Genomic DNA, 24,527 nt, shown 5'->3' with positions numbered 1-24,527 from the left:
AGGAAATAGGCTGGGGGCTATTATCCAAATATTTATTGTTTTAAGCCATTATTAAAATTTTCTCCCTTAAATCTAATTATTGAAATGTTAAATAGCAAGGCACTTTGTATTTGCTTTACTAATCCTACAGTATGTAGAATTTAGTAAAGTGTCAGGCACAAAAAATCAGGAACTAGGGTTATTCAAATAAGTACCTGTTTATTCCATGGTGATGAGTGGTTGATCCCTCCCTCAGGCTCAGCCTTGTTATCTCCTACAGAACGTATAATTAAATAGCTTAAATATTCAGGGATAGCTTAACACCCATGCAATTGTAACTAGAGTAGTTTTGTGTCCTATTTTCCAAAACATAAGACCTTCATTTGAAGAGTTCTTCAATCTAAGTGTAATTTAAAAATAAAGGAACAATTAAAGAAAAGGAGAGCATGGCTATCAAAGCTCTGTGACAGTAAATTGTGTAGACACAAAGTACTTGATTACTCATTTCTGCTCTGCTGAGATGTATTTTGTCTTGAAATAATTATAGTGATTAATTTTAAAATTATATCAACATATCAGCATACGTTAGTATAATTAACATAAACAAATTGAAATGAAATTATATTTGTTTTTTGAAATAGGGTGCAGTGATGTATTTCTCCTTTTCTCAGAAAAAAGAAAATAAAAAAAGCCACTTTAAGACTTGGCACAACAGAATGGATATATTAATTTATGAATCCTACAAGGTACCATATGTTACAAGATATTTTTGGGAAAGTGTCTCAAGGGGAGGATTAAAAGAAATAGGAAAATGAAAATTACAAATCAATTTATTCCTCAACTACCAACATTTGGGCTGCTTGAATTTTAAAGCACATACAGAATTTATTTATTTATTTATTTATTCGATTTGTATACCGCCCTTCTCCTGAGGGCTCAGGGTGGTTCACAGCCAATAAAAATACATATAATACAAGTTAAGAACTATATAAAAAATGTAAAAATATAAAAAAATATAAAAAACTGATTCAATTTATGGCCTAAAAACTAAAATAAGAATAAAACCCCGTTTAAAAAACTGCATTTAAGCTAGCCCTGCGCGATGGAACAGAAGAGTTTTCAGCTCATGGCGAAAGGTCCGGAGGTCGGGGAGTTGACGGAGCACCGGAGGCAGCTCATTCCAGAGGGCAGGAGCCCCCACAGAGAAGGCCCTCCCCCTGGGGGTCGCCAGCCAGCATTGTTTGACCGACGGCACCCTGAGGAGGCCCTCCCTGTGGGAACGCACAGGTCAATAGGAGGCTACTGGTGGCAGTAGGCGGTCCCATAAGTAATCCGGTCCTATGCCATGGAGTGCTTTAAAGGTGGTAACCAGCAACTTGAATTGGACCCGTAAGATCACTGGAAGCCAGTGCAGACCGCGCAGGAGAGGTGTCACATGGGAGCCATGAGGTGCTCCCTCTATCACCCGCACAGCCGCATTCTGGACCAGTTGGAGCTTCCAGGTGCCCTTCAAGGGGAGCCCATGTAGAGAGCATTGCAGTAGTCCAGGCGGGACGTGACGAGGGCATTAGTGACTGTGCAGAGGGAAACCCGGTCTAGAAAGGGACGCAACTGGCATATCAGGCGAACCTGATAAAAAGCTCCCCTGGCGACAGCCATCATATGCTCTTCTAAAGACAGTCGTGCATCCAGGAGAATGCCTAGATTGCGAACCCTCTCCGTGGGGGCCAACGACTTGCCCCCAACAGCCAGTGATGGAATCAGCTGGCTGTACCGGGATGCCGGCACCCACAGCCACTCAGTCTTGGAAGGGTTGAGTTGGAGCCTGTTTCTCCCCATCCAGACCCGTACAGCCTCCAGACACCGGGACATCACTTCGACGGCCACGTTGGGGTGGTTAGGGGTGGAAATGTACAGCTGGGTATCATCAGCGTACAGATGACATCTCACCCCAAAACCACAGATGATCTCGCCCAGCAGCTTCATATAGATGTTGAACAGAAGAGGTGAGAGAACCGACCCCTGTGGTACCCCACACAAGAGGCGCCTTGGGGCCGATCTCTGCCCTCCTGCCAACACCATCTGCGACCGGTCAGAGAGGTAGGAGGAGAACCACCGATAAACGGTGCCCCCCACTCCAAGCCCCCCGAGCTGTTGCAGCAAGATACCATGGTCAATGGTATCAAAAGCCGCTGAGAGATCTAATAGGACTAGGACAGAGGAGCAGCCTCTGTCCCAAGCCCTCCAGACATCATCTATCAACGCGACTAAGGCCGTCTCTGTGCTGTAACCAGGCCGGAAGCCAGACTGGAACGGGTCCAGATAGACAGTTTCATCCAGGTAGTGGGGGAACTGTCATGCCACCACACTCTCAACAACCTTAGTCACAAAACGAAGGTTGGAGACAGGACGATAATTCACTACAACAGCTGGATCCAGGGAGGGCTTCTTGAGGAGGGGCCTCACCACCACTTCTTTCAAGGCGGTAGGGAAGACACCCTCCATCAGAGAAGCGTTGACAATTCCCTGAAGCCAGCCTCGTGTAACCTCCCGGGTGGCCAGTACCAGCCAGGAGGGACACAGATCCAATAAACATGTGGTCACATTCAGTCTTCCCCATATCCTGTCCATGTCCTCAGGAGCCACAGTATCGAACCCCTCCCAGATAGCAACCTCAAGACCTGCCTCCTCCGTCCCGCCTGACCCTACCCAATCTGAATCCAGACCTTCCCAAATCTGAGTGATTTTATCATGCAGATATTGTCCAATCTCCTCAGCATGCCCTAAGGGGTCCTCCAATGCTCTCTGATGGAGAAGAGAGCGAGTCACCCCAAACAGGGCAGCTGGGCGGTTATCTGCCGATGCAATGAGAGCAGAAAAATACTCCCATTTTGCCACTCTCATCGCCACTAAGTAGGTCTGAATTTGAGACCTTACTAGTGTCTGGTCAGATTCGAAACGGCTGGCCCTCCAGTTACTCTCTAGGCGTCTTTTATGGTGCTTCATCTCTCTCAGCTCCTCAGAATACCAAGGAGCTAGTCGAGATCGGCACCGGGTCAGAGGCTGCAAAGGCACGACGCGATCTAGAGCCCCAGCAGCCGCCCTTTCCCAGGCGGCGACTAGGTCTCCAGTCGAGGGCTAAATCCTCAGGTAATGGCCCAAGCTCCATTAGGAACGTCTCTGGGTCCATCAGGCGCCTGGGACGGAACCAGTGAACTGGCTCCGGCTCCCTGTGATGAGGGTTGGCAGTTCGAAAGTCGAGTTGAAGGAGCGAATGATCTGACCATGACAAGGGTTTAATAACTAAATCCCCTAACTCCAGATCATTCAACCACTGTCCAGAGAAAAAAATCAAGTCCAGAGTGTTTCCTCCAATGTGAGTGCGGCCATTCACTAACTGGGTCAGGTCCAGGGCCGTCATGGAAGCCATGAACTCCTGAGCCGACACGGATGCCCCACCAACTGACGGCAGGTTGAAATCTCCCATAACCATAAGTTTGGGGATTTCAACCGCCATCCCGGCGATCACATCCAGCAGCTCGGGCAGGGTTTCTGTCATGCAGCAAGGAGCCAGTACGTGATCAGCAAATCCACCTGCATCCCCAGGCCCCACTTCACAAAGAGGGACTCACATCCGGCTATCTGTGGTTCAGTAACCTTCCTCGGCTCTAAACTCTCGTTAATAATAACTGCCACCCTCCCATCCCTACCCTGGGCCCTTGGCCGATGGAATGCACGGAAACCCGGTGGGCACATTTCTACCAGGGAAACCCCCCCTTCTGTGCCCAACCAGGTCTCCGAAATGCCCATCAGGTCCGCACCCCCCTCTTGTATGAGATCAAAAATGAGGGGGGCTTTATTTACAACGGACCTGGCATTGCACAACATCAGCCGACGGCCTAGCCTCTGGGAATTCAAGCCACTCGGGGAACGGGAAAAGTCAGGGGGACCGGAGTGCGTGATCGCTTGCAAACAGCGAAAAACAGCAAACAGAATTACTTTTTAAAAAGACACAAAACAATATGACATTACTACCTGGGCTCTTGATTTGAGTAATTCTCAAGAGGTTGAACACAAAGAAAATACTTCATCTTTTAATGAGATTCTGAAGTCAGTAAAATCTTATCTTTTTATACAGATATTTTCATCTGATGATAAGAAAAGCTGATGTAAGTAAGCTATATAGCTAAACCAGAATTATTTAGAGATTACTTCAATCTCTGTAATGATTCTGAGCTATTTACAACAAAATGTTCTAATCCAAAAGAGTAGAGAGATGTTTTTTTTGTTTAAAAACAATTGTCTCAAAATGAAGTTTTCAAGAATTTGTGAAAATGCAAACTCTAATAAGTTAGTCATAACATAAAACAATCACACTGACAAACGTCATATAAGCTCACATGCTAACCAATTCAAGTTACTTAAAAAGTAACCAAGGTATAGTGATAAAGACACTGAAGTCAATGTAGAAAGATACTATGAGAACCATGTTCAGGTCTGTTCTCACTATGGAGACTCACTGCCAACCCGATCAACAGGCGTCATTTTTTTAATTTATCATTGTTATTTATTGATTTATTTATCAAACACAAGAGCATATATAAGTATAAGCATGAAATAATCATACGAATTGGATATAGTCAAAGGGACTATTAGGACAGGAATGGTAGGCACGCTGGTGGTCTTATGCACGCCCCTTACAGACCTCTTAGGAATGGGGTGAGGTCAATAGTAGATAGTCTTTGGTTAAAGCTTTGGGGATTTGGGAAGAGACCACAGAGTCAGGTAGTGTATTCCAGGCATTAACAACTCTGTTACTGAAGTCATATTTTCTACAATCAAGATTGGAACGGTTCACATTAAGTTTAAATCTATTGTGTGCTCATGAATTGTTGCGATTGAAGCTGAAGTAGTCTTCAACAGGAAGGACATTGTAGCAGATGATTTTATGGGTTATACTCAGGTCATGCCGAAGGCGACGGAGTTCTAAATTTTCTAAACCCAGGATTCCAAGTCTGGTGGCATAAGATATTTTGTTGTGATCAGAGGAGTGGAGAACTCTTCTTGTAAAATATTTCTGGACACGCTCAATTGTATTAATGTCCGAAATGAGGTGTGGGTTCCAGACAGGTGAGCTGTATTCGAGAATGGGTCTAGGATATGTTTTGTATGCTCTGGTTAGTAGTGTAATCTTTCTGAAGAAGAAGCTACGCAAGATTAAGTTTACAACTCTTAAAGCCTTTTTGGCAATGTAGTTGCAGTGGGCTTTGGCACTTAGATTATTTGATATGAAAACTCCAAGGTCTTTGACGGGGTGAGGGTCATCTACAAGGTAATGTCCATCAAGCTTGTATTTAGTGTTCTGATTCTTTTTTCCAATGTGTATCAGAAAATTTACTGCTTGAAATTTGGAGTTGCCAAATTTTTGACAATTCCGACACAAAGTCAAGGTCTTTTTGAAGGGTAGCCACATTTTTGGTAGTGTTAAATAGTTCGCCATCATCAGTGAAGAGAACACAAATACTTATAATATGGTCAGAGAGGTCATTAATATATAATATGAAGAGTGTTGGTCCTAGAACGCTGCCTTGGGAGACACCGCTAGACAGGAGTGGGATTTGATAGGGCATTGCCTATATTGACCATTTGTTGTCTGTTTAACAGGAATGCTGTTATCCAATTATGGAGGGGTCTGGAGATGCCGTAGGATTTTAGTTTTAGAAGAAGTTTGTCATGTACCCCTGAGTAAAAAACTTTACAGAAGTCTATGTAAATTGCATCTATTGCTTTGCCCTGGTCAAGATTTGTAGTCCATATGTTTTTGCAGTGAAGAAGTTGTAAATTACAGAATAATTTTTTTCTGAAACCAAATTGTTTATTAGAGAGTAGGTTGTTTGTTTCTAGGTGGAGGATGATGGATTGGTTGATGATTGATTCCATTACTTTGCAGGTGATACAGCATAAAGAAATTGGTCTGTGATTTTCAACTAGGCTGGGGTCTTCTTTTTTGAAGACAGGGATGACCATGACTAGTGACCATGGTTTGGGAAGGGAGCTGGTCCTGAAAGATTTTTCAAAGATTATGCTTATGGGTTTTGCTATAACAGTGGAAAGCTTTTTTAAGAAGTATGCACCTAGACCACCAGGTCCAATAGATAGAGATGGTTTCAGTCTGCGAAGGGCCTTTTCAACATTATCTTCTGTGAAATCTATTTGTGTAGCCACTAGCTCCAGTATTTCTGCCTTTGTTAGCTACCCATCAGCTGATTGGTGTGCTAGGTATTTCTTTATAGCCTGCTATTATTTTTAATAAATTCTTAATTTATTATCATTGTTGCTCTTTACTTTCTACAAGTTGTGCAGGCTTGCTCTATCCTTAAACTATATGGTTGGCAATTCAGTAGCCTGTTATATGTCAAAAGCTAGTTAGACTTGCCCTTTACTTTTTCCATACATAATCATTAACTACATGATTTATTTGACTGAGTAGTCCCAAGAGAATACATTTTCTCTCTTCTAGCAAATAGCCTACTTCTTCTTTTGAATACATCCTGGGAGGCCCAAATCAAACTCATCCAGAATAAAGGCTACATCCATCATACAATAAATGATCATGAAAAAGGACCATCCTGTTGATAAATGCTTCTTTTCAGTGAAACAAGCTCTGCAGCAATATTGCCTCATCCCAGGATTCAAAAGAAACTTCTAAAGTAAGCAATCATTTTAGCCAAACCTTCCTTTGTACATTAAAATTAAAAAAAAACAACCTTCAATTTTATTAGAATTAAATTTCTTAAGATTCATCCTGTTCCATACTTTTCCTTTTCCCTTGGTTTTGAGGTTAACCCAGAGAAAGAACAATGAACACCAGTGACTAGCACAATAGTGGGGAGGCTTGCCCAGTTCTAAATGTATTTTAGCAGTGTGAAACTGTAAAATAATATTGATTTGTGTAACTGGCTTTGAAGTATTCTGGGCTGCTCTTGCTTACTCTGAGTTACTGCTGCTACGGAATAAGGATATAGCCCTGCAAGCATAGCTTAGATTTTTTACTTTATTTCTTGGTTCTTTATTTAAGAGATAATTTCTCCTCAAAATCAGAAATCAATATATTATCTCCACTATGTCTCATAGTGGCTTTTCTTAGGAAAAAAGGAAAGCTTGGAAACTAAGTACTTTCACATGTGAAATATACTTTCACATGTGAAAAATCAAGATTGAATTCTGTCTCTGTCTCTCTCAAACACAAAGACACACAAGCAGACATTGAGGTTGAGTGAAGAACAGTTGGGCTTCTGTTTTCAGGCCTGATTATTCATGATGTGAAATGATGAAAAGTTAATAAGAATAATAAAATCCCCCTCCTATTTCCTTTTATATGCTACAGCATTTTGTTATGATTAATTGGTGCTGTCAACTGTACTCAGCCAGCTGTTATAAAATTGTCTGTGGGTGCTCTGTGCCAACTCATTTACCCTGTGTACTGAAAGGCACCCGTTATGATAAATTGTGATGCTATCAGGAGTGTCTTGGCCACCTGCTTCATCTTAGCTACCCTGGCAAAAGTTTATCTTACCTGAGCTCTTGGAATTACCTAATAGCTAAGTATACAGCAGTTTGTTCAAGACAGATAATGTTAAAGTGAATAAAATAAAACAGAGTTCGAGGTGTTCTAAAAATATAGAGGAATGAAAGAAGCGGACAGACCGCAAAAAGGAAGAGAAGAGTGGCGAGTTTGGCCAGAGGGCGGGGAAAAGAAAGGCAAGAAAGGGGCATTCCACCGGCTGCTCCCCTCGAAGGGCCGAGCTCTGGGAGGCCACCCTGACCCCGTCCTGGCAGTGCTTGTCGGTAGCATCAGGCTGCACTATCTTTTCCCTGGAGCGTCCGGGATATCTCCTCCTCCTCCTCCTCCTCGAACCAGGCTGGGAGGAGGGACGCAGGAAGCAATGGCACTCCAAGCTGAGTTGGTGGCGGCGGCTGCTGCTTGCTGCTGCTTCTGCTTATATGTCGGCGAAGGAAGGGGGAGGAGCAGGGGGGTTGGATTTTGTGCGAGCGAGATGCTTGGCAGCCCAAGTTCCCGCTCAGGACTTCATACGGTAGAGTGAAGATCGGTTCTCCACTAGCGAGAGTGCCGAATAAAAGATCTGACCGAGGCTGCTCGAAAAGGGCCTCATGCGCGCTGCCTTTGGCTCAGATTGCCGGCTGTGTTGCCTTGTGCTGCCGAAATATTCGAGATGGAGCGTCGTGCCTTGCGGTTGGCCCAACTTTTCCTCTTTGTGCTATGGGGTAAGTACCTAACGCTACGGTTCCCGGGTTATATCTATCGCATTGTCAAGGAGACGCTTGAAAGAGACATTTGGCTACGCTCGTGAATATATGCTCAAGGTATGCTTGAACGGCATGGTTTGCTTTGCAGTAAGTCCTTTAGGAGGAAAAAAGAAAACAAAAAACCAAGCCGGAGTTTGTCAGAGAACTCATTTTGCTTCTCTATAGACTGATTACATCTGAAATAGCAAATCAATAATATAGCTAAAAGTTTGATATTATTCAGGAGCAGGGGGAAAAAAAAGATTCTGAGGGAGAGACAACCAGTCTCCTAGCATCTTGCTTGAAGCCCCTATTGGCAGTGTTTATACAGAGCCACAAGCCCAATTCTCAAAATGTTAGATTTGTAGGTTGATAAACTCAATATGGTTTTGCTCAACCTGAAGAGGACCATCTACTTTTTGGCTGTCCTTCATACTATCATTGATCTTGAGTTCCGGTGAAGAACAATCAGTAAATCTCATGAGTTTTCCGAAACCAGAGGTGTAAATTACTTTTGATGAGTAAGGAACCCATTTTAAATTCTGGAGCTGCAAAATGAATCTGGCTTCATTATACATGTTTCTCTGCTCAGATTATTTTAGTTTTCTTGGCTCCTTTTAAACATAATTTGTTTACTTTATGGTTTGCAGTCTATTGAATATGTTTTACTTAAAATGGCACTAAATGCTGCATACAGTGTTTAACATTTGTGGTTGTAGCTGCTGCAAAGGCTGCAAAAGAGAAATTTGGGGACATATGCAGCTCTAGGACCACAGATTTCCCACCTTTGCCCAAAAAGATCCAAAAGGATTACTTCAAGGGTTGTGGAAAGAAAGGATAAACTTCAATTAGCCCCACTGTGTGCACTCTGCAGCAATTTTCTTAGAACATAAGATTTCAATCCACTTCATCATAAGTAGCATATTATTTTTAAGTGTAACTGATTTACATACATGTTACAGTGAAGCTGTATTTGTTATACACTATTACATACTGTAATGACTGGCTCAATGAGATGGTGTAAATCCAGTTGTTACCTGACCCCAGTAGTATATCTGCATTGGAATATTGTGTGTGTGTGTGTGTGTGTGTGTGTGTGTGTGTGTGTGTGTGAAAGAGAGAGATGATTAACATTTCATTTCATAATAGCTGGTGGAAACTAGTAAAATATTTTGTTCAACAAGAAATATTTTAAGTTTGAAAGAAGTGATTTTTTAAAAAACCACCCATTCCTCCTTTTCTTGTGAGTGCAAACATCTGTTGCAAAAGCAATAATAATTTCCTGGCAAAAGAGACTTTGCTTAATCCAGGTTTTCCCCTCTCCTTATCTTCTCCCTTCCCCATTATTAGTTTGTTCCAGTGGGAGATTTTTGTTTTCACCTAAAAACTTGGTAATGATGTAACTATAATGGAATGGGCTTCTCTGCCATATAGCAGATGTTGAACAAAGCAACCTGAAACATAATAAAATGAAAGATGAATTTAAATAAACTTTCTGATACTAGATACATCTATAATAGGTTTATGTACGCACCGAAGAACATAATCATCAACGTTCTTTTTTTTAAAAAAATTATGTGTGATATGGAAATGACAGTTAAAATATCTAAAGCTGCAGGAAACTGCCCACAATATGGTAATTAAGACTAAAAGGTCACAAAGCAGTAGAGTTTGGGTAATTGTTGGCTGAAATATGAGCCATTTGAATGAATGAATGAATGAATGAAAGAAATATTGAGTGGGATAAGCATTGTGATGCTTACAGTCATCGCTATGTGAACATTTCCTTTCTGGAATCGGTTGCTGATAATCTTTATTTTTAAATTTTATTTTATTTATTTAGAACAGGTAGCTTTAGCGGAAACATTCAAAATGAAGAGCTGGTCTTCAGCCACTTGACATCTTTATGCTGTAGAAAAATTCTTAGAAGATAAAAATAGTAGGTAGGCAAAAGACAATGTTTTGCTCTGAAATACACTCAGCTACCAAAAAAGAAAACTCAAAGAAGGAATACAGGCTGTTGCCAGTCAGTGTGACATAGGAAGATTTTCATATAGTAGTCAGGCAAACAGGAAGGACCCTGGATGACATGAAGCAGTAAATGTGAAGTGGTACCAAGGAAACAGGAATTTTGATGGGGAAGGCTGGGAGGCGATCTAGGATAAAGGAGGAGGATGCAGGTTTTAGAAAAACAATAAAATAATTCAGTGGAAGTATTAGAGAACATGGAGAAATGTGCATGAATGAGACAGAGTTTTAATATTGGTTCCTGAATGTAATAATAGATAAAATGAACTGAGTGTGAGAGAGACTGAATTTGGGGAAGGGGAAAAAGGGAGTGAAGGTCATAACTATAGATTCAATTTTTTGTAAGGTTCATATGCTACCTTTTCTATATATTGAGTCATTTGGATATTAGACGGCCTTACAAAGCCAATAAACAAATATATATTCAGGGATTTAGGCGAATTTGTTTTTTGTTCCCCCTCCAACCTTTCATTTGGATTCCATTAAATTTTTTGCAGGAGCTGAAGAAGGGTTGATGATTCTTCAGAAAATTATTTGACTTCAACCACACCATTCTGCCTTTCTATGAAATTTGTGCTTTCTGACTAGATTCTACAGCCTCTAACAAATGTTTTTTTGGCGATGTTATGTTATTTTCAAAAAGATAGATATTCCCAAACATTTTAGAAAATGCATCACTTAAGGAAATGAATTTAGAAGCATGTAGAATGTACTGATCAGCTAATGGAGATCTAGAATTAACAATACCGCATTTGCACATTTTGCCCTATTTTTTTTAATCCTTAATTTTGACCTGTTAATAGTCTATGTGCAAAGTACAGTAACTTCCAGAGATATTCTGAACAAATAGGATTGTAGGGTGGCTTCTGCCCTTTATTTTTTGTGATGATATGCAGACAACACCACATATGTATACTTGTCTTTTGTGTCCTGATTAGTGCACACTTGAGGACTTCATAGTAACATAACAGAATGGAATTAATGTTGCTAGTTGGACGAGATCTCTCTAACTTGTACATATTTTAATCTTGTATTTTATATTTTAAATTTTATTCATATGACATCATCTCATATTCATATGCCTTGTTTTAATTGTGATGCTTCTGACACGAATAAACAAAGAAAAGAAAATCTTTTAAGTAAGACAGATCACGTATCATTATAAAATAGTGAGAAGAAAAAGTTACCTTCTCAGGAAAGTTATTGGCTAAGTTGGAAGGGGATTAGGACATTTAGAGGCTGACAATTGGCCGCCCCTGCTTCGCTTCCAGCCACCCACCTCAGCCGTTTGCACAGCAGCTTTTCTCCTCTACTGGACCTCCTGTGGTGATTTTCAGTGGACAATGACCCACTGGCCCTTTAGCCCCAGCCCTTCATCCCAAGGGGGAGACAGGGCTCTGGGCAAAAAGGGGACCAGGAGGCTAACGGGGACATCGGTGAGGAGATGGAGCCAAGACTGCTGCATCAGATCATAGTGGATCCTGACTGCAATCTAAAGGTCGCTTCCATGCTGCCCCTCTCTTTCTTTTGCTGCTGTGGCTGCTATAGCCATCTTACAGAGCTGGGGCGGTGCCTTTCACTTATGGCATAGTGACAGGAAATGGCAAAGGAAGGAGAGAACCGGTTGTCACCACCAACTTTTGATCCAGGAAGGCTTGGAGGCCCATTCTTCTTTAGAATGATATGCAAGCAGCTTGTCATGTCCCACTCCTCCGCTGACGGCCAGGTCAGGGAAATCCGAATCAGGCTTGCCTCTGTAGCTCTGCCCAAAGTCCTAGCAAAGTCCTCAGAGCAGGCAGGAGACCAGTAAGTGACTTCAGCAAGATAAGTTCGACTTTGCCTGACTCAGAGACTGCCAGAAAGCAGATCCTTTATATAGGCCATGGGGTGTGGCTCCATGACTCAGCACTCATTAAGGCCTGCCCCTCCCTTCCTTCTGTTGCCTCCGCCTATCCAATCTTCTGATGCGAGGGTCACTCCAATCAGCTGTTGTTGGAAGTAAACTTTCCTCAGGCTCACATGCTGTGGAGGAGGGGGAGGGGTCTAGCTGCTCCGTTTGCCTGGGCATGGAGCCAGGGCTGGGGCCGGGGGATGCTCCCTCCTCTGCAGCCTGCTTGGGCATGGAGCCAGGGCTGGGACCGGGAGGTGCCCCCTCCTCTGCAGCTTGTCTGGGCATGGAGCCAGAACTGGGGCCGGGAGGCATACATTCCTCCGTGTTCGGGAGCAGATAAGCAGACCCCGGCTGCGGTGAGAGCGGACAAGACACAACACAGCTAGCTGCACCATTGACTCTTCCCAGCAGGGGCATGGAGCTTGAGAAGGGGAAGGGGAGCCCCAAGTCGATTGCAGACAAAGATGCTTTGACAGATCCTGCGAAGTAGTAGCGAGGTAATTTTTAAGTACAGGTGCCTCCTTCTTTTTTTACTCCATACTGGGTTTATAACTAGGTCTAGTTCTCAATGGCCTCCAAAGTCCTTCCTGACAATTTGCTTTGAAGAAAAACAAAACAAAACAGGGAGCAATCCAGTATTCTGGATGTATTTGGGATTGGAAGGAAACCTTGCTTTAGGATTAGATCAGGGCTGCAAAACCCTGGAGCACTGCTAGAGCACACACAACAGACATTTCCTTCCATAGGGCTTTGCTGAGATTTAGAGAGCCTCTGAATTGTTTCTGAGTAGAAAATTAGGCTGGAGTCAGCCCTGCCTGCCTCAGGCTTTGCTCTCCCTCAGCAACACAGGTGCCATAAGTAAAGGTAAAGGTTCCCCTCGCACATACATGCTAATCGTTGCCGACTCTAGGGGGCGGTGGTCATCTCCGTTTCAAAGCCAAAGAGCCAGCGCTGTCCAAAGACGTTTCCATGGTCATGTGGCCGGCATGACTCAACGCCAAAGGCTCACGGAACGCTGTTACCTTCCCACCAAAGGTGGTCCCTATTTTTTCTACTTGCATTTTTACGTGCTTTCGAAACTGCTAGGTTGGCAGAAGCTGGGACAAGTAACCGGAGCTTACCCCGTTACACGGCAGCACTAGGGATTCGAACTGCTGAGCTGCCGACCTTTCGATCGACAAGCTCAATGTCCTAGCCTCTAAGCCACTGCATCTCTCATACAGGTGCCATATGGATCCCCAAATGCAGCAACAATGGCCCATTTTAAAGGTAGGAAAGCTCTCCTAACTGAAGCCCATGGTCCCCATGATCACTTCTGCATGCCACTGCAACTGCTTCCAGTTGCCTGGTGCCCTCCCCATAGTCCCCATGCTCCCCATGATCACTCCCGCATGCTGTCTCCACTGCCAACAGTTGCCCAGTGCCCCCTCATGTTCCCGTGATGGCTTCTAGATGCCACTGCTGCCAGTTGCTTGGCACACGCACCCAGCGCCCCCCACTCTGGTGTATTGTTCCCCCACCACAGCATATTGCTGATCACTTGCTGCCACCTGCAGCGGATTGACTGGTGACTTCTTGTCCCTTGCAGTGAAAGACCCGGGTCAAACGATACCTGCAGGAATAAGCTGGACTGAAGGGTTGCAGAGGGTCAGGGGGTCATTGGTCGTGGAGAATCACCAGGGGAGGTCAACAGAGGAGGAAAGCAGGCTGTGAATCAGCTGAGGTGGGTGGCTGGGGGTGAAGTGGTACGGCCAATGGTCGGAGCATAAATGTCCCATTCTGGTTTGAAGTGGCGAGGGTAATAATTGCTTCTTAATAGCAATAGTACTTAGTCTTATATACCGTTTCACAGTGCTTTACAGCCCTCTCTAAGCAGTTTATAGAGTCAGCAAACAATCTGGGTCCTCATTTTACTGGAAGGATGGAAGGATGGAATGCTGAGTCAACCTATATTTGTATGAACCCAGAAGAACTGCACATTATAGAATATATAATAGAAACCAGTTATAGGAAAAGATTTTCCTTATTTATAATGAATTCTCTCACATTTTTTAAAACCCATACTCACATTAGTTTAGAATGTAATCTGTCATCGTTTGTTCTTTTAATTTAATTACAAAATTTAAATATGATATAATTTATCAGATCCACCAGAAATCATTTTCTGGACAAGAATAGATGAAAGTGTTTTTTGGCAGCCATGGAGAAGTTTTCTTCACCATTTGAGTGATTACATATCCTGCATACTTATTAAGCTTTACACTGAAAAACTATCATATCATAGGTTATTTCCATCTACATTTCAATTTTTCTCTCCCTAGTTATTAGAATAGGAATTCCCTTATTAAAAGGACATATATGATACGATTTGGTAGTTCATGCAAATAAAGATTTATTACAGAAAATACAATATAATTTGTATATGAATAATCGAACTTGTTTTCTTTACCATAAGAGAGGTGAAGTAAGCATAGAGAGGGTGTATAGTGAAAAGGTCTGTAAATGAACAGAATAATGTAACCCCTGAAATTTCCAGAAATGGCTAGAAATAGTGACAATTATTTTTAAGTGCTTACTAAGCAAGTTTATAAATATAGTATAACAAGTTTGGTCAGCGATATGAATTTGAAGAATCAGTTCCAAATTTTGCATTTTTTATTATTTTAGTGAAATGTGAAATTTTTATTATAACTTCTTGAATGGAAAGGTCTATAAGCATATATTAATAGATACATACTGATATTGATATAAATATTTGTTTCTACATATGATTATTGGAGAAAAATATAGCAAAAAAATCTAAAGTATCAAAATGAAGTGGCTAATGACAAATGTAGGGAAAAATGACCTTCAAACTTGCAGAAATTTAAGAATAGAAGGTCAAGTATTAAATTTTTATGGGAATGATTTTTAAAAAAATTTTTTGTCAGATTTTCTTTATCTTTTCTAAATATTTAGCACTTCAATATTTGCATCATTATCATCATGGCTTAAATGCAATTATGTATAGTTCTACTTTTATCTAGCGGGTGCTTTAAAAATGAAAATATCTTCACCGCCTTGAAAGAGGCGGTGGTGAGACCCCTCCTTAAGAAGCCCTCTTTGGACCCAGCTATTTTGGGTAATTATCGTCCAGTCTCCAACCTTCGCTTTGTTGCGAAGGTTGTAGAGAGTGCCGTGGCGCGACAGCTGCCCCAACACCTGGATGAAGATGTCTATCTAGACCCGTTCCAGTCCGGCTTCCGACCCGGATACAGCACGGAGACAGCTTTGGTCGCATTGGTGGATGATCTCTGGAGGGCCAGGGACAGGGGATATTCCTCTGCCCTGGTCCTATTAGACCTCTCAGCGGCGTTCGATACCATCGATCATGGTATCCTGCTGCGCCGGTTGGGGGGATTGGGAGTGGGAGGCACCGTATATCGGTGGTTCTCCTCCTATCTCTCTGACCGGTCGCAGACGGTGTTGACGGGGGCAGAGGTCGACCGCGAGGGGCCTCACTTGTGGGGTCCCACAGGGGTCGATTCTCTCGCCCCTGCTGTTCAACATCTACATGAAGCCGTTGGGTGAGATCATCAGTGGTTTCGGGGTGAGATACCAGCAGTACGCTGACGACACTCAGCTGTACTTTTCCACCCCAGACCACCCCAATGAAGGTGTCGAAGTGCTGTCCCGGTGTTTGGAAGCTGTACGGGTCTGGATGGGGAGAAACAGGCTCAAGCTTAATCCTCCAAGACGGAGTGGCTGTGGATGCCGGCACCGATTCAGTCAGCTGCAGCCGCGCTGGCTGTTGGAGGCGAGTTATTGGCCCCAAAGGATAGGGTGCGCAACTTGGGTGTCCTCCTGGATGATCGGCTGTCGTTTGAAGACCATTTGACGGCCGTCTCCAGGAGGGCCTTCCACCAGGTTCGCCTGGTTCGGCAGTTGCGCCCCTTCCTTGATCGGGATGCCTTATGCACAGTCACTCATGCGCTCGTTACCTCTCGCTTGGATTACTGTAATGCTCTCTACATGGGGCTCCCTTGAAGTGCGCCGGAGGCTTCAGTTAGTCAGAATGCAGCTGCGCTGGTTGTAGAGGGAGCTACGCGTAGCTCCCATGTAACACCGCTCCTCGCAGACTGCACTGGCTGCCTGTGGCCTTCCGGTGCACTTTAAGGTGTTGGTTATGACCTTTAAATCGCTCCATGGCTTAGGACCTGGGTACTTACGGGACCGCCTGCTGTTACCACACGCCTCCCACCGACCCGTACGCTCCCATAGAGAGGGACTTCTCAGGGTGCCGTCCGCCAAACAATGTCGGCTGGCGGCCCCAGGAAGGGCCTTCTCTGTGGGGCTCCCACACTCTGGAACGAACTTCCCCCGGGTTTACGCCAAATACCCGACCTTCGGACATTTCGTCGCGAACTCAAGACTCATCTTTTTATCCGCGCAGGGCTGGCTTAAATTGGGATTTTAATGTTTAAATTTATTAATTTTAAACGGGGTTTTCTTAGTATGGTAAATTTTAATTATTGGGCTAATTTAAAATAAGTTTTTTAAATCGTATTTTAAACTTGTATATTGTATTGTCGGTTTTATTATGCCTGTACACCGCCCTGAGTCCTTCGGGAGAAGGGCGGTATAAAAATCAAATCAAATAAAATAAATAAATAAATAATAAATAAAAAGCATATGAAAATAAAGCAGCAGGTGAAGTGAAGCAGAATCACATCAGATATGTGTACAATTAGCACAGGGGCCCCCCAAGGCTGTGTGCTCTCCCCACTTCTCTCTGTATACCAATGACTGCATCACTAATGATCCATCTGTTAAACTACTGAAGTTCGCAGATGACACAACAGTGATCTGTCTCATTCGAGACAACGATAAATCTGCATACAGATGGGAGGTTGAACAACTAGCCTTGTGGTGCAATCAGAACAATCTTGAACTAAATACACTCAAAACCGTAGAAATGATGGTAGACTTCAGGAGTATCCCTTCCATACTTCCACCTCTTACAATACTAGACAACACAGTATCAACAGTAGAGACCTTCAACATTTTAGGTTCTACCATATCACAAGATCTAAAATGGACAGCTAACATCAAAAACATCATCAAAAAAGCACAACAAAGAATGTTCTTTCTGCGCCAACTCAAAAAGCTCAAACTGCCCAAGGAGCTGCTGATTCAGCTCTACAGAGGAATTATTGAGTCTGTAATCTGCACCTCTATAACTGTCTGGTTTGGTTCTGCAACCCAACAAGACAGACACAGACTTCAGAGGATAATTAGAACTGCAGAAAAAAAACAATTGCTACCAACATGCCTTCTATTGAGGACCTGTATACTGCACAAGTCAAAAAGAGGGCTGTGAAAATATTTACAGACCCCTTGCATCTTGACATAAACTGTTTCAACTTCAAAACAATGTTTTGAAGTTGAAACAATATCCTCAAAACAATATCAATATCCTCAAAACAATGCTATAGAGCACTACACATCAGAACAACTAAACACAAGAACAGTTTTTCCTGAACGCCATCACTCTGCTAAACAAATAATTCCCTTAACACTGTCAAACTATTTATTAAATCTGCACTACTATTAATCTGTTCATCATTCCCATCACCCATCTCCTTCCACTTATGACTGTATGACTGTAACTTTGTTGCTTGTACCCTTACAATTTATATTTATATTGTTTCCTGATTGCTTATTTGCACCCTATGACTATCATTAAGTGTTATACCTTATGATTCTTGATGAATGTATCTTTTCTTTTATGTACATTGAAAGCATATGCACCAAGACACATTCCTTGTGTGTCTAATCACACTTGGCCAATCAAAAAAAATCTATTCTAGTCTATTCTTAGTCAAAACTAGATGTGTGCATGAAATGGAACATGTATTTTGTTTCAAACTTACAAACAAAAGTTACATTCCAAAATTTTGTCTGCTTATTTACAGTATTTATTTTATAAAAATTCTAGACCATAAAAAAGTTAAAAGCTTCAATCTAATAAGACTAAACCCATTTGGTAACAAATCTCCCAAAAGTTAATATATAAAAAAAACCTATTGAAAAAGGATGGTTTTTACTTCCTTACCAAACATTGACATGTTCTCTCAGTTTCAGGCTACCTTTTACTTTGATAAACACAGAATGTTTTGGCTCTTTTGATAAAGAGAAATAAGAGAATTTAGCTAGCAATAAGAAGCAGAAAACTAAGTCTTGAAATTTAATGGTTAACTGGATTTTGTAGTTCAGGACTGATTACAATGATCTAACACAAATAGATTTCACAGAAGATAATATTGAAAAGGTCCTTCACAGACTGAAACCATCTTTATCTATTGGACCTGATGGTCTAGGTGCATACTTCTTAAAAAAGCTTTCCACTGTTACAGCAAAACCCATAAGCATAATCTTTGAAAAATCTTTCAGGACCAGCTCCTTTCCCAAACTATGGTCACTAGCCACGGTCATCTCTGTCTTCAAAAAAGGAGACCCCAGCCTGGTTGAAAATTACAGACCAATTTCTTTATGCTGCGTCACCTGCCAAGTAATGGAATCAATCATCAACCAATCCATCATCCTCCACCTTGAAACAAACAATCTACTCTCTAATAAACAATTTGGTTTCAGAAAAAAAATATCCTGTAATTTACAACTTCTTCACTGCAAAAACATATGGACTACAAATCTTGATCAGGGCAAAGCAATAGATGCAATTTACATAGACTTCTGCAAAGCTTTTGACTCAGTGGTACATGACAAACTTCTTCTAAAACTAAAATCCTACGGCATCTCCAGACCCCTCCATATATGGATAACAGCATTCCTGTCAAACAGACAACAAGTGATCAAAATAGGCAGTGCCCTATCAAATCCTGCTTCTGTCAATGGTGGTGTCCCCCAAGGCAGTGTTCTAGGACCATCACTCTTCATATTATACATTAACGAGCTCTCTGACCATATTATAAGTAATTGTATTCTCTTCGCTGATGATGTTAAAACTATTTAACACTACCAAAAATGCGGCTACCCTTCAAAAAGACCTTGACTTTGTGTCGGAATGGTCAAAAATTTGGCAGCTCCAAATTTCAACCAGCAAATGCTCTGTCTTACACATTGGAAAAAAGAATCAGAATACTAAATACAAGCTTGATGGATATTACCTTGTAGATGACCCTCACCCCGTCAAAGACCTTGGAGTTTTCATATCAAACGATCTAAGTGCCAAAGCCCACTGCAACTACATTGCCAAAAAGGCTTTAAGAGTTGTAGCTTCTTCTCCAGAAAGATTACACTAACTAACCAGAGCATATGAAACATTTGCTAGACCAATTCTCAAATACAGCTCGCCTGTCTGGAACCCACAACTCATTTCGGACATTAATACAATTGAGCGTGTCCAAAAATATTTTACAAGAAGAGTTCTTCACTCCTCTGACCACAACAAAATACCTTATGCCACCAGACTTGAAATCCTGGGTTTAGAAAATTTAGAACTCCGCCACCTTTGGCATGACCTGAGTATAACTCATAAAATCATCTGCTACAATGTCCTTCCTGTCGAAGACTACTTCAGCTTCAATCGCAACAATACAATCGCACACAATAGATTTAAATTTAAAGTGAACCGCTCCAATCTTAATTGTAGAAGATATGACTTCAGTAACAGAGTTGTTAATGCCTGGAATGCACTACCTGACTCTGTGGTCTCTTCCAAAAATCCCCAAAACTTCAACCAAAGACTATCTACTGTTGGCCTCACCCCATTCCTAAGAGGTCTGTAAGGGACATGCATAAGAGCACCAGCTTTCCTGTCCTAATGTTCCCTTTGTTGTATCCAATTCGTATGGTTATTTCATGTTTATACTTATATATACTGTTGTTTTTGACAAATAAATAAATAAATAAAAACTATACAATCTTCCCGTCCCAAACACTGGCCCAAATTGAGGTTGGTGTGCTTGAGACTGCCAGAAAAATCTGGTATCAAAATTAGGGCTGTGGCTATTGCTGGATGAGCGCATATTAACAGGCTCAGTTTCATCTTCCTGGCCGCCGTGTCATCTTCTGGCCTCCAAGTAGATCATCAGCATGTACAATCATCCCTTAACTTTGGATCATATAGACTGGCAAATAGAAGTGCTTGCCGGCTCAGGAGTTTCAACTGTTGCATGTGAAGTTGGGTGACCAAGGTTTTCCCATTTTCAGAGTCCAGTCTTTTCTGTAGTTCACCCAAGGTTTTCTTTTTCAATATAAGAAAAGAACAGCAGGAGCTGGGTCAGTATCTCTACCCACCACTTCTCAATGTCATTTAAACAAGATGCAGTTCTACAGCGGGGGACATCCTGAAAAATCAGGTGTTAGATTAACTGGTGCTTCATTTGTTGTTGATTCATTCATTTCATTTGGTGCTTCATTTGGTGTTGATCTAGTCTTTCACATTCTGGTAGAAATAATCAGATATCTTGTGACACTTCTCTGTGAAAGCTCTGGTAGCAATTTGCTGTTTGTTCAGCTGAAATTTGTGCTGACTATCTCAAGGCAAAGATTATTGTACACAGTCACATATGTTTTTTTATAGCTGGTGCCAATAAATTACACCTGAATGGGTACCATTCAATTATTAAGTCTATTTGGTTGTCCAGACATCTAGTCCTCAATTACACAGTTGATGACAGCACTCCTAGCTTCAGTTGCATGAGTCATGTCAAGTATATCCAGGCCACCATATGATCATATGCTGTGAACTCAGATTTAGAAGCAGCTAACTACTTCTTCTCTTCCTGAACACTATCTTAGCCCCTGGGTTGTTGGAACAAAGAAGACTGAAGAAGCATCCTCAGCTCTACTTCTCTATATTTTGCCAGAGTAAAGATTTCCCCTCTAAATGCTGCATCCTTCCTCAACCCTCAGCTAACATGATGCCAGCTGGTAGCCTTATTGATGATTTCAGAAAGCAGGCCTACCTCCCTTAAACAGTAAATTTTGACAATGCCCTCCTCTGATAAACTGGTCTTATTCTCATAATCACGACTTGCTCAGATATGTGGGGATATGGTTTAAGGGCTATGCCTCCTTAGACACAACTGGATGGAGAAGGAGATTGGCCTGAAATGAAAAAGAAAAAGAATGCTTGCCTGTGTATCTACCAAACGGGAGAATTGTTATTCCTAATAATTCGAAACTTGCTCTAGAAGAGGCCTTTCTTAAAGATTGCATCAGATTCAATGATAGGTATTTTTCAGGTTGAAAAATAGTTTTATTTTCAGCCAACTAATTTAGGGATATGTTTTTAGCCAATGTCTGTTTGAGCACTAATGTCTGGGATTTTCTGTTTAAAAATTTCCTTTGCTTGGGAAGCCATTGAGAGTAGGTGTGGGGAGAAAACTATATGTTGTGAAATAACTTTGATTCCACTATGTGGAATACATAATCTAAAAATTAGTGTCTAGGTTCATATACTGCACCAAACTACAATGTGATTTGTTTGGTCTTAGTTTAGAATAATACATGATTCCAGCCACTTGGGTTTGTAATTCATGATTTAACAAATGTGAACTAACATAATTATAATTTATTAAGAAACTTTGATTACAGACACCAAAGCTTAATGCAATATGTAAACCCGTCCAGATGACCTAGTCAAGTTAATATGCTTAGGATGAGGTGATAAGTAGCACAGCTTCCCTAGATAATTTATGTTTGATTTGTTACTTCCATAATGTGAATACTACATTAGCCATGATTTTTATTCAAATCAGACTATTTTCAAAGTTAATTATTTAATTAAAAATTGAGGATCAAACAATATGTAAAACTGAATTTCATGTAGCTTTTCCTAAGGTTTTTATATTCAGAACATGACCAAGAAGCTACCATCTGTGAATCACAGTCTGTTTTACAAGTTATTTCTTAATCTCTCCTTCATCTGCTTTTCACCTGAGAGAAAGCATGGGTAGTTTTTAATACATACACACATAAACTGAAGAACAAAAGGATGGTGAAGTTTTGCTCTCTATGAATAATGGTTAGCCTTCTCAGATGGCATTTTCTACAAATGGAGAGATTCTATTAAGATAACAGTGGCTAATTACTATCAATAGACCAATCTTCCATAAATGTCTGTGTACCTATAACACAACTCTTGGCTTTTACAGAACTTGATTCTGTTTCTGGCATTTTCAGCTGGGTTTTGTCTGAAACTTTTAGAGTCACTAGCAAACAGTGAGAAGAATCCTGGGTGAACCGATGAAATAGGGCATCTTTATATATACTGAGTGCACCCATGTCTTGTTCTAATGGCACAACCTCGGAGTTTTTATGATTGTTCTCTTCACTGTTAGCTATTGTTGGGAGACATCTTTGCTCAAACTAAACATTTCAGTGGGATTGTTTGGAAAAGAATTATATTCTTCTTTTTTTCATATCCTATAATTTTTATCAAATTGTTTAGTGTTTGCTTTTCTCTTCTACAGTTCCTCATGTGAATAGGACTCTCTGCAATTATTTTTTTTGGTTAGTTCTAGCAGTTCAGAGATTCTTTATATACCCTTTTCTGCTGCCTTAATAAAAATTAAAGGACTCAGATATAAAGTTGAGGTGAAAATAAAACTGACTATGGCAGAAAAAGCCACAATCAAAGATGAAAGGCAGAGTGCCTGTACCAAAATAGCTCTTCAGTATTAAAATATTTTCTATGGAGTACCTAAGTAAATTATGCTGTTTTTATTTTCCTTTTCCAGTACCTGTAAAAGAGGTCTGAAGTGAATTTGGATCCTGGAGATAAAAGATAATGCAGAATAGAAAGACTAACACTACCTTCCATAATTCTGTTCTTATCTGTCCCACACCTATTTCACTGTGTCATTGAGTCAGATAATAGTCAGAGAATATTTGGCCAAACAAAAATGGAAAAATATAAAACCAGTGGAGTTAATAATAAAAGAACGATTTTCCAACAACTCCCAGGAGAGTTTTTTAAGATAAAAAAAAATAGTATATGGAAAAACTGAATTACGTTGACATACAGTAAAGTGCTGCATGTATTCACCCCATCATGAGTACCCAATATATATATAATCCTCCCTACTGACTGCTCTGTTTAGTGACCAATGTTATGACAGTGGTAAAAGGACAGCTTTATGGCCGATCCTCACATTTATAACTATTGCAGCCCCCTTCAATCAAGAATTGAACACTTTGTAACTGATGGGCATTCATGACAACCTCAGCATCCCACGGTTGCATGATTGCCATTTGCATGCTTCTTGGGTGGTTTCTGACAAGCAGAGTCAATAGAGAAACTGGGCAGTAAAATCACAAGTTTTAATCATATGGTGTCTTGCTTAATGCCATATCACTTAGTGATGGGATTGCTGGTTCTAACTGAAGACTACCTGGATGTGCATCCCCAGGTTCAAGGGCTAGATATAGCCCGTGATTTATATTTCTGCATTTAACATCAAGCCACGTGTAAGTATGATGTATTGAATCAACTAGTGAATTTTTCTTTGTGTTAGCTAATAAGTTATAATTTCATTACTGGAGATACTAAAAGTCTTTGTCAGATCCATTACTTACAGTAAATGAAAAGAGCTGGCACAGTTAACTGCAAAAATAAATCTTCACTAACTTGAATTCACGTCTCACTCTTATCTAAGAAATTTTAGCAATTTCTTTAATCTTACTCATCTATTCATTTTACTTATCAATATGTTTTCATAGCAGTCTGTCCTATTCCTATCAGTCACTTAAGTGTAAAATAAACAGTTTAGTGGTCTAATGCAAAGAAATATATTTGTCTGAAAGTGAGAAAAAGTGAGGTGAATAGTGCGGGTAGTCCTCAACTTACAATTCATTTAATGACCATTTGAAATTACGATGATACTGAAAAAAGTGATTTTTGACCATTTTTCACACTTCTGACTGTTGCAGCAGCCCCATGATCACATGATTTACATTTGGATGCTTGACAACTGGTTTATAATGTGTACAGTGTCCCAGAGTCATGTAATCCCCTTTTGCAACCTTCTGGCAAGCACGATTCACTTGTTCACTGTATTACTAATTTAACAATTGCAATGATTCACCTAACAAATGTGGCAAGAAAGGTTGTAAAATGGAATGAAACTCACCTAGCAACGTAAACTCATTTATCACTTAGCAACATAAATTCTGAGCTCCATTGTGGTTGTAAATCGAGGGCTATCTGCATGAGATTATAATAAAGATAATATAATATATAGTATAATTTGTATCTGGATCTTTCTTAAATCAGTGACTGAAGTTTCATCAAAACAGGAAGACAAAAGGAGATGAT

General features: G+C 41.1%; 1 protein-coding gene across 2 annotated transcripts in view; it reads left to right on the top strand.

Moving 5' to 3' along the window:
• Nucleotides 1-7,932: 7,932 nt before the first annotated feature.
• The window catches only part of RAMP3 (receptor activity modifying protein 3), a 74,160-nt gene continuing 57,565 nt past the window's right edge, over nucleotides 7,933-24,527 (top strand). For both annotated transcript variants that reach the window (XM_058183230.1, XM_058183229.1), the window contains exon 1: nucleotides 7,933-8,265. In XM_058183230.1, coding sequence (XP_058039213.1) covers nucleotides 8,214-8,265 — 52 coding nt within the window. In that variant the 5' untranslated portion in view covers nucleotides 7,933-8,213. The remainder of the gene's footprint in view (nucleotides 8,266-24,527) is intronic.

Source organism: Ahaetulla prasina, chromosome 4 (genome assembly GCF_028640845.1).
Source record: "Ahaetulla prasina isolate Xishuangbanna chromosome 4, ASM2864084v1, whole genome shotgun sequence".
NCBI lineage: Eukaryota > Metazoa > Chordata > Lepidosauria > Squamata > Colubridae > Ahaetulla > Ahaetulla prasina.
This window is presented reverse-complemented; position numbering and strand designations above follow the sequence as displayed.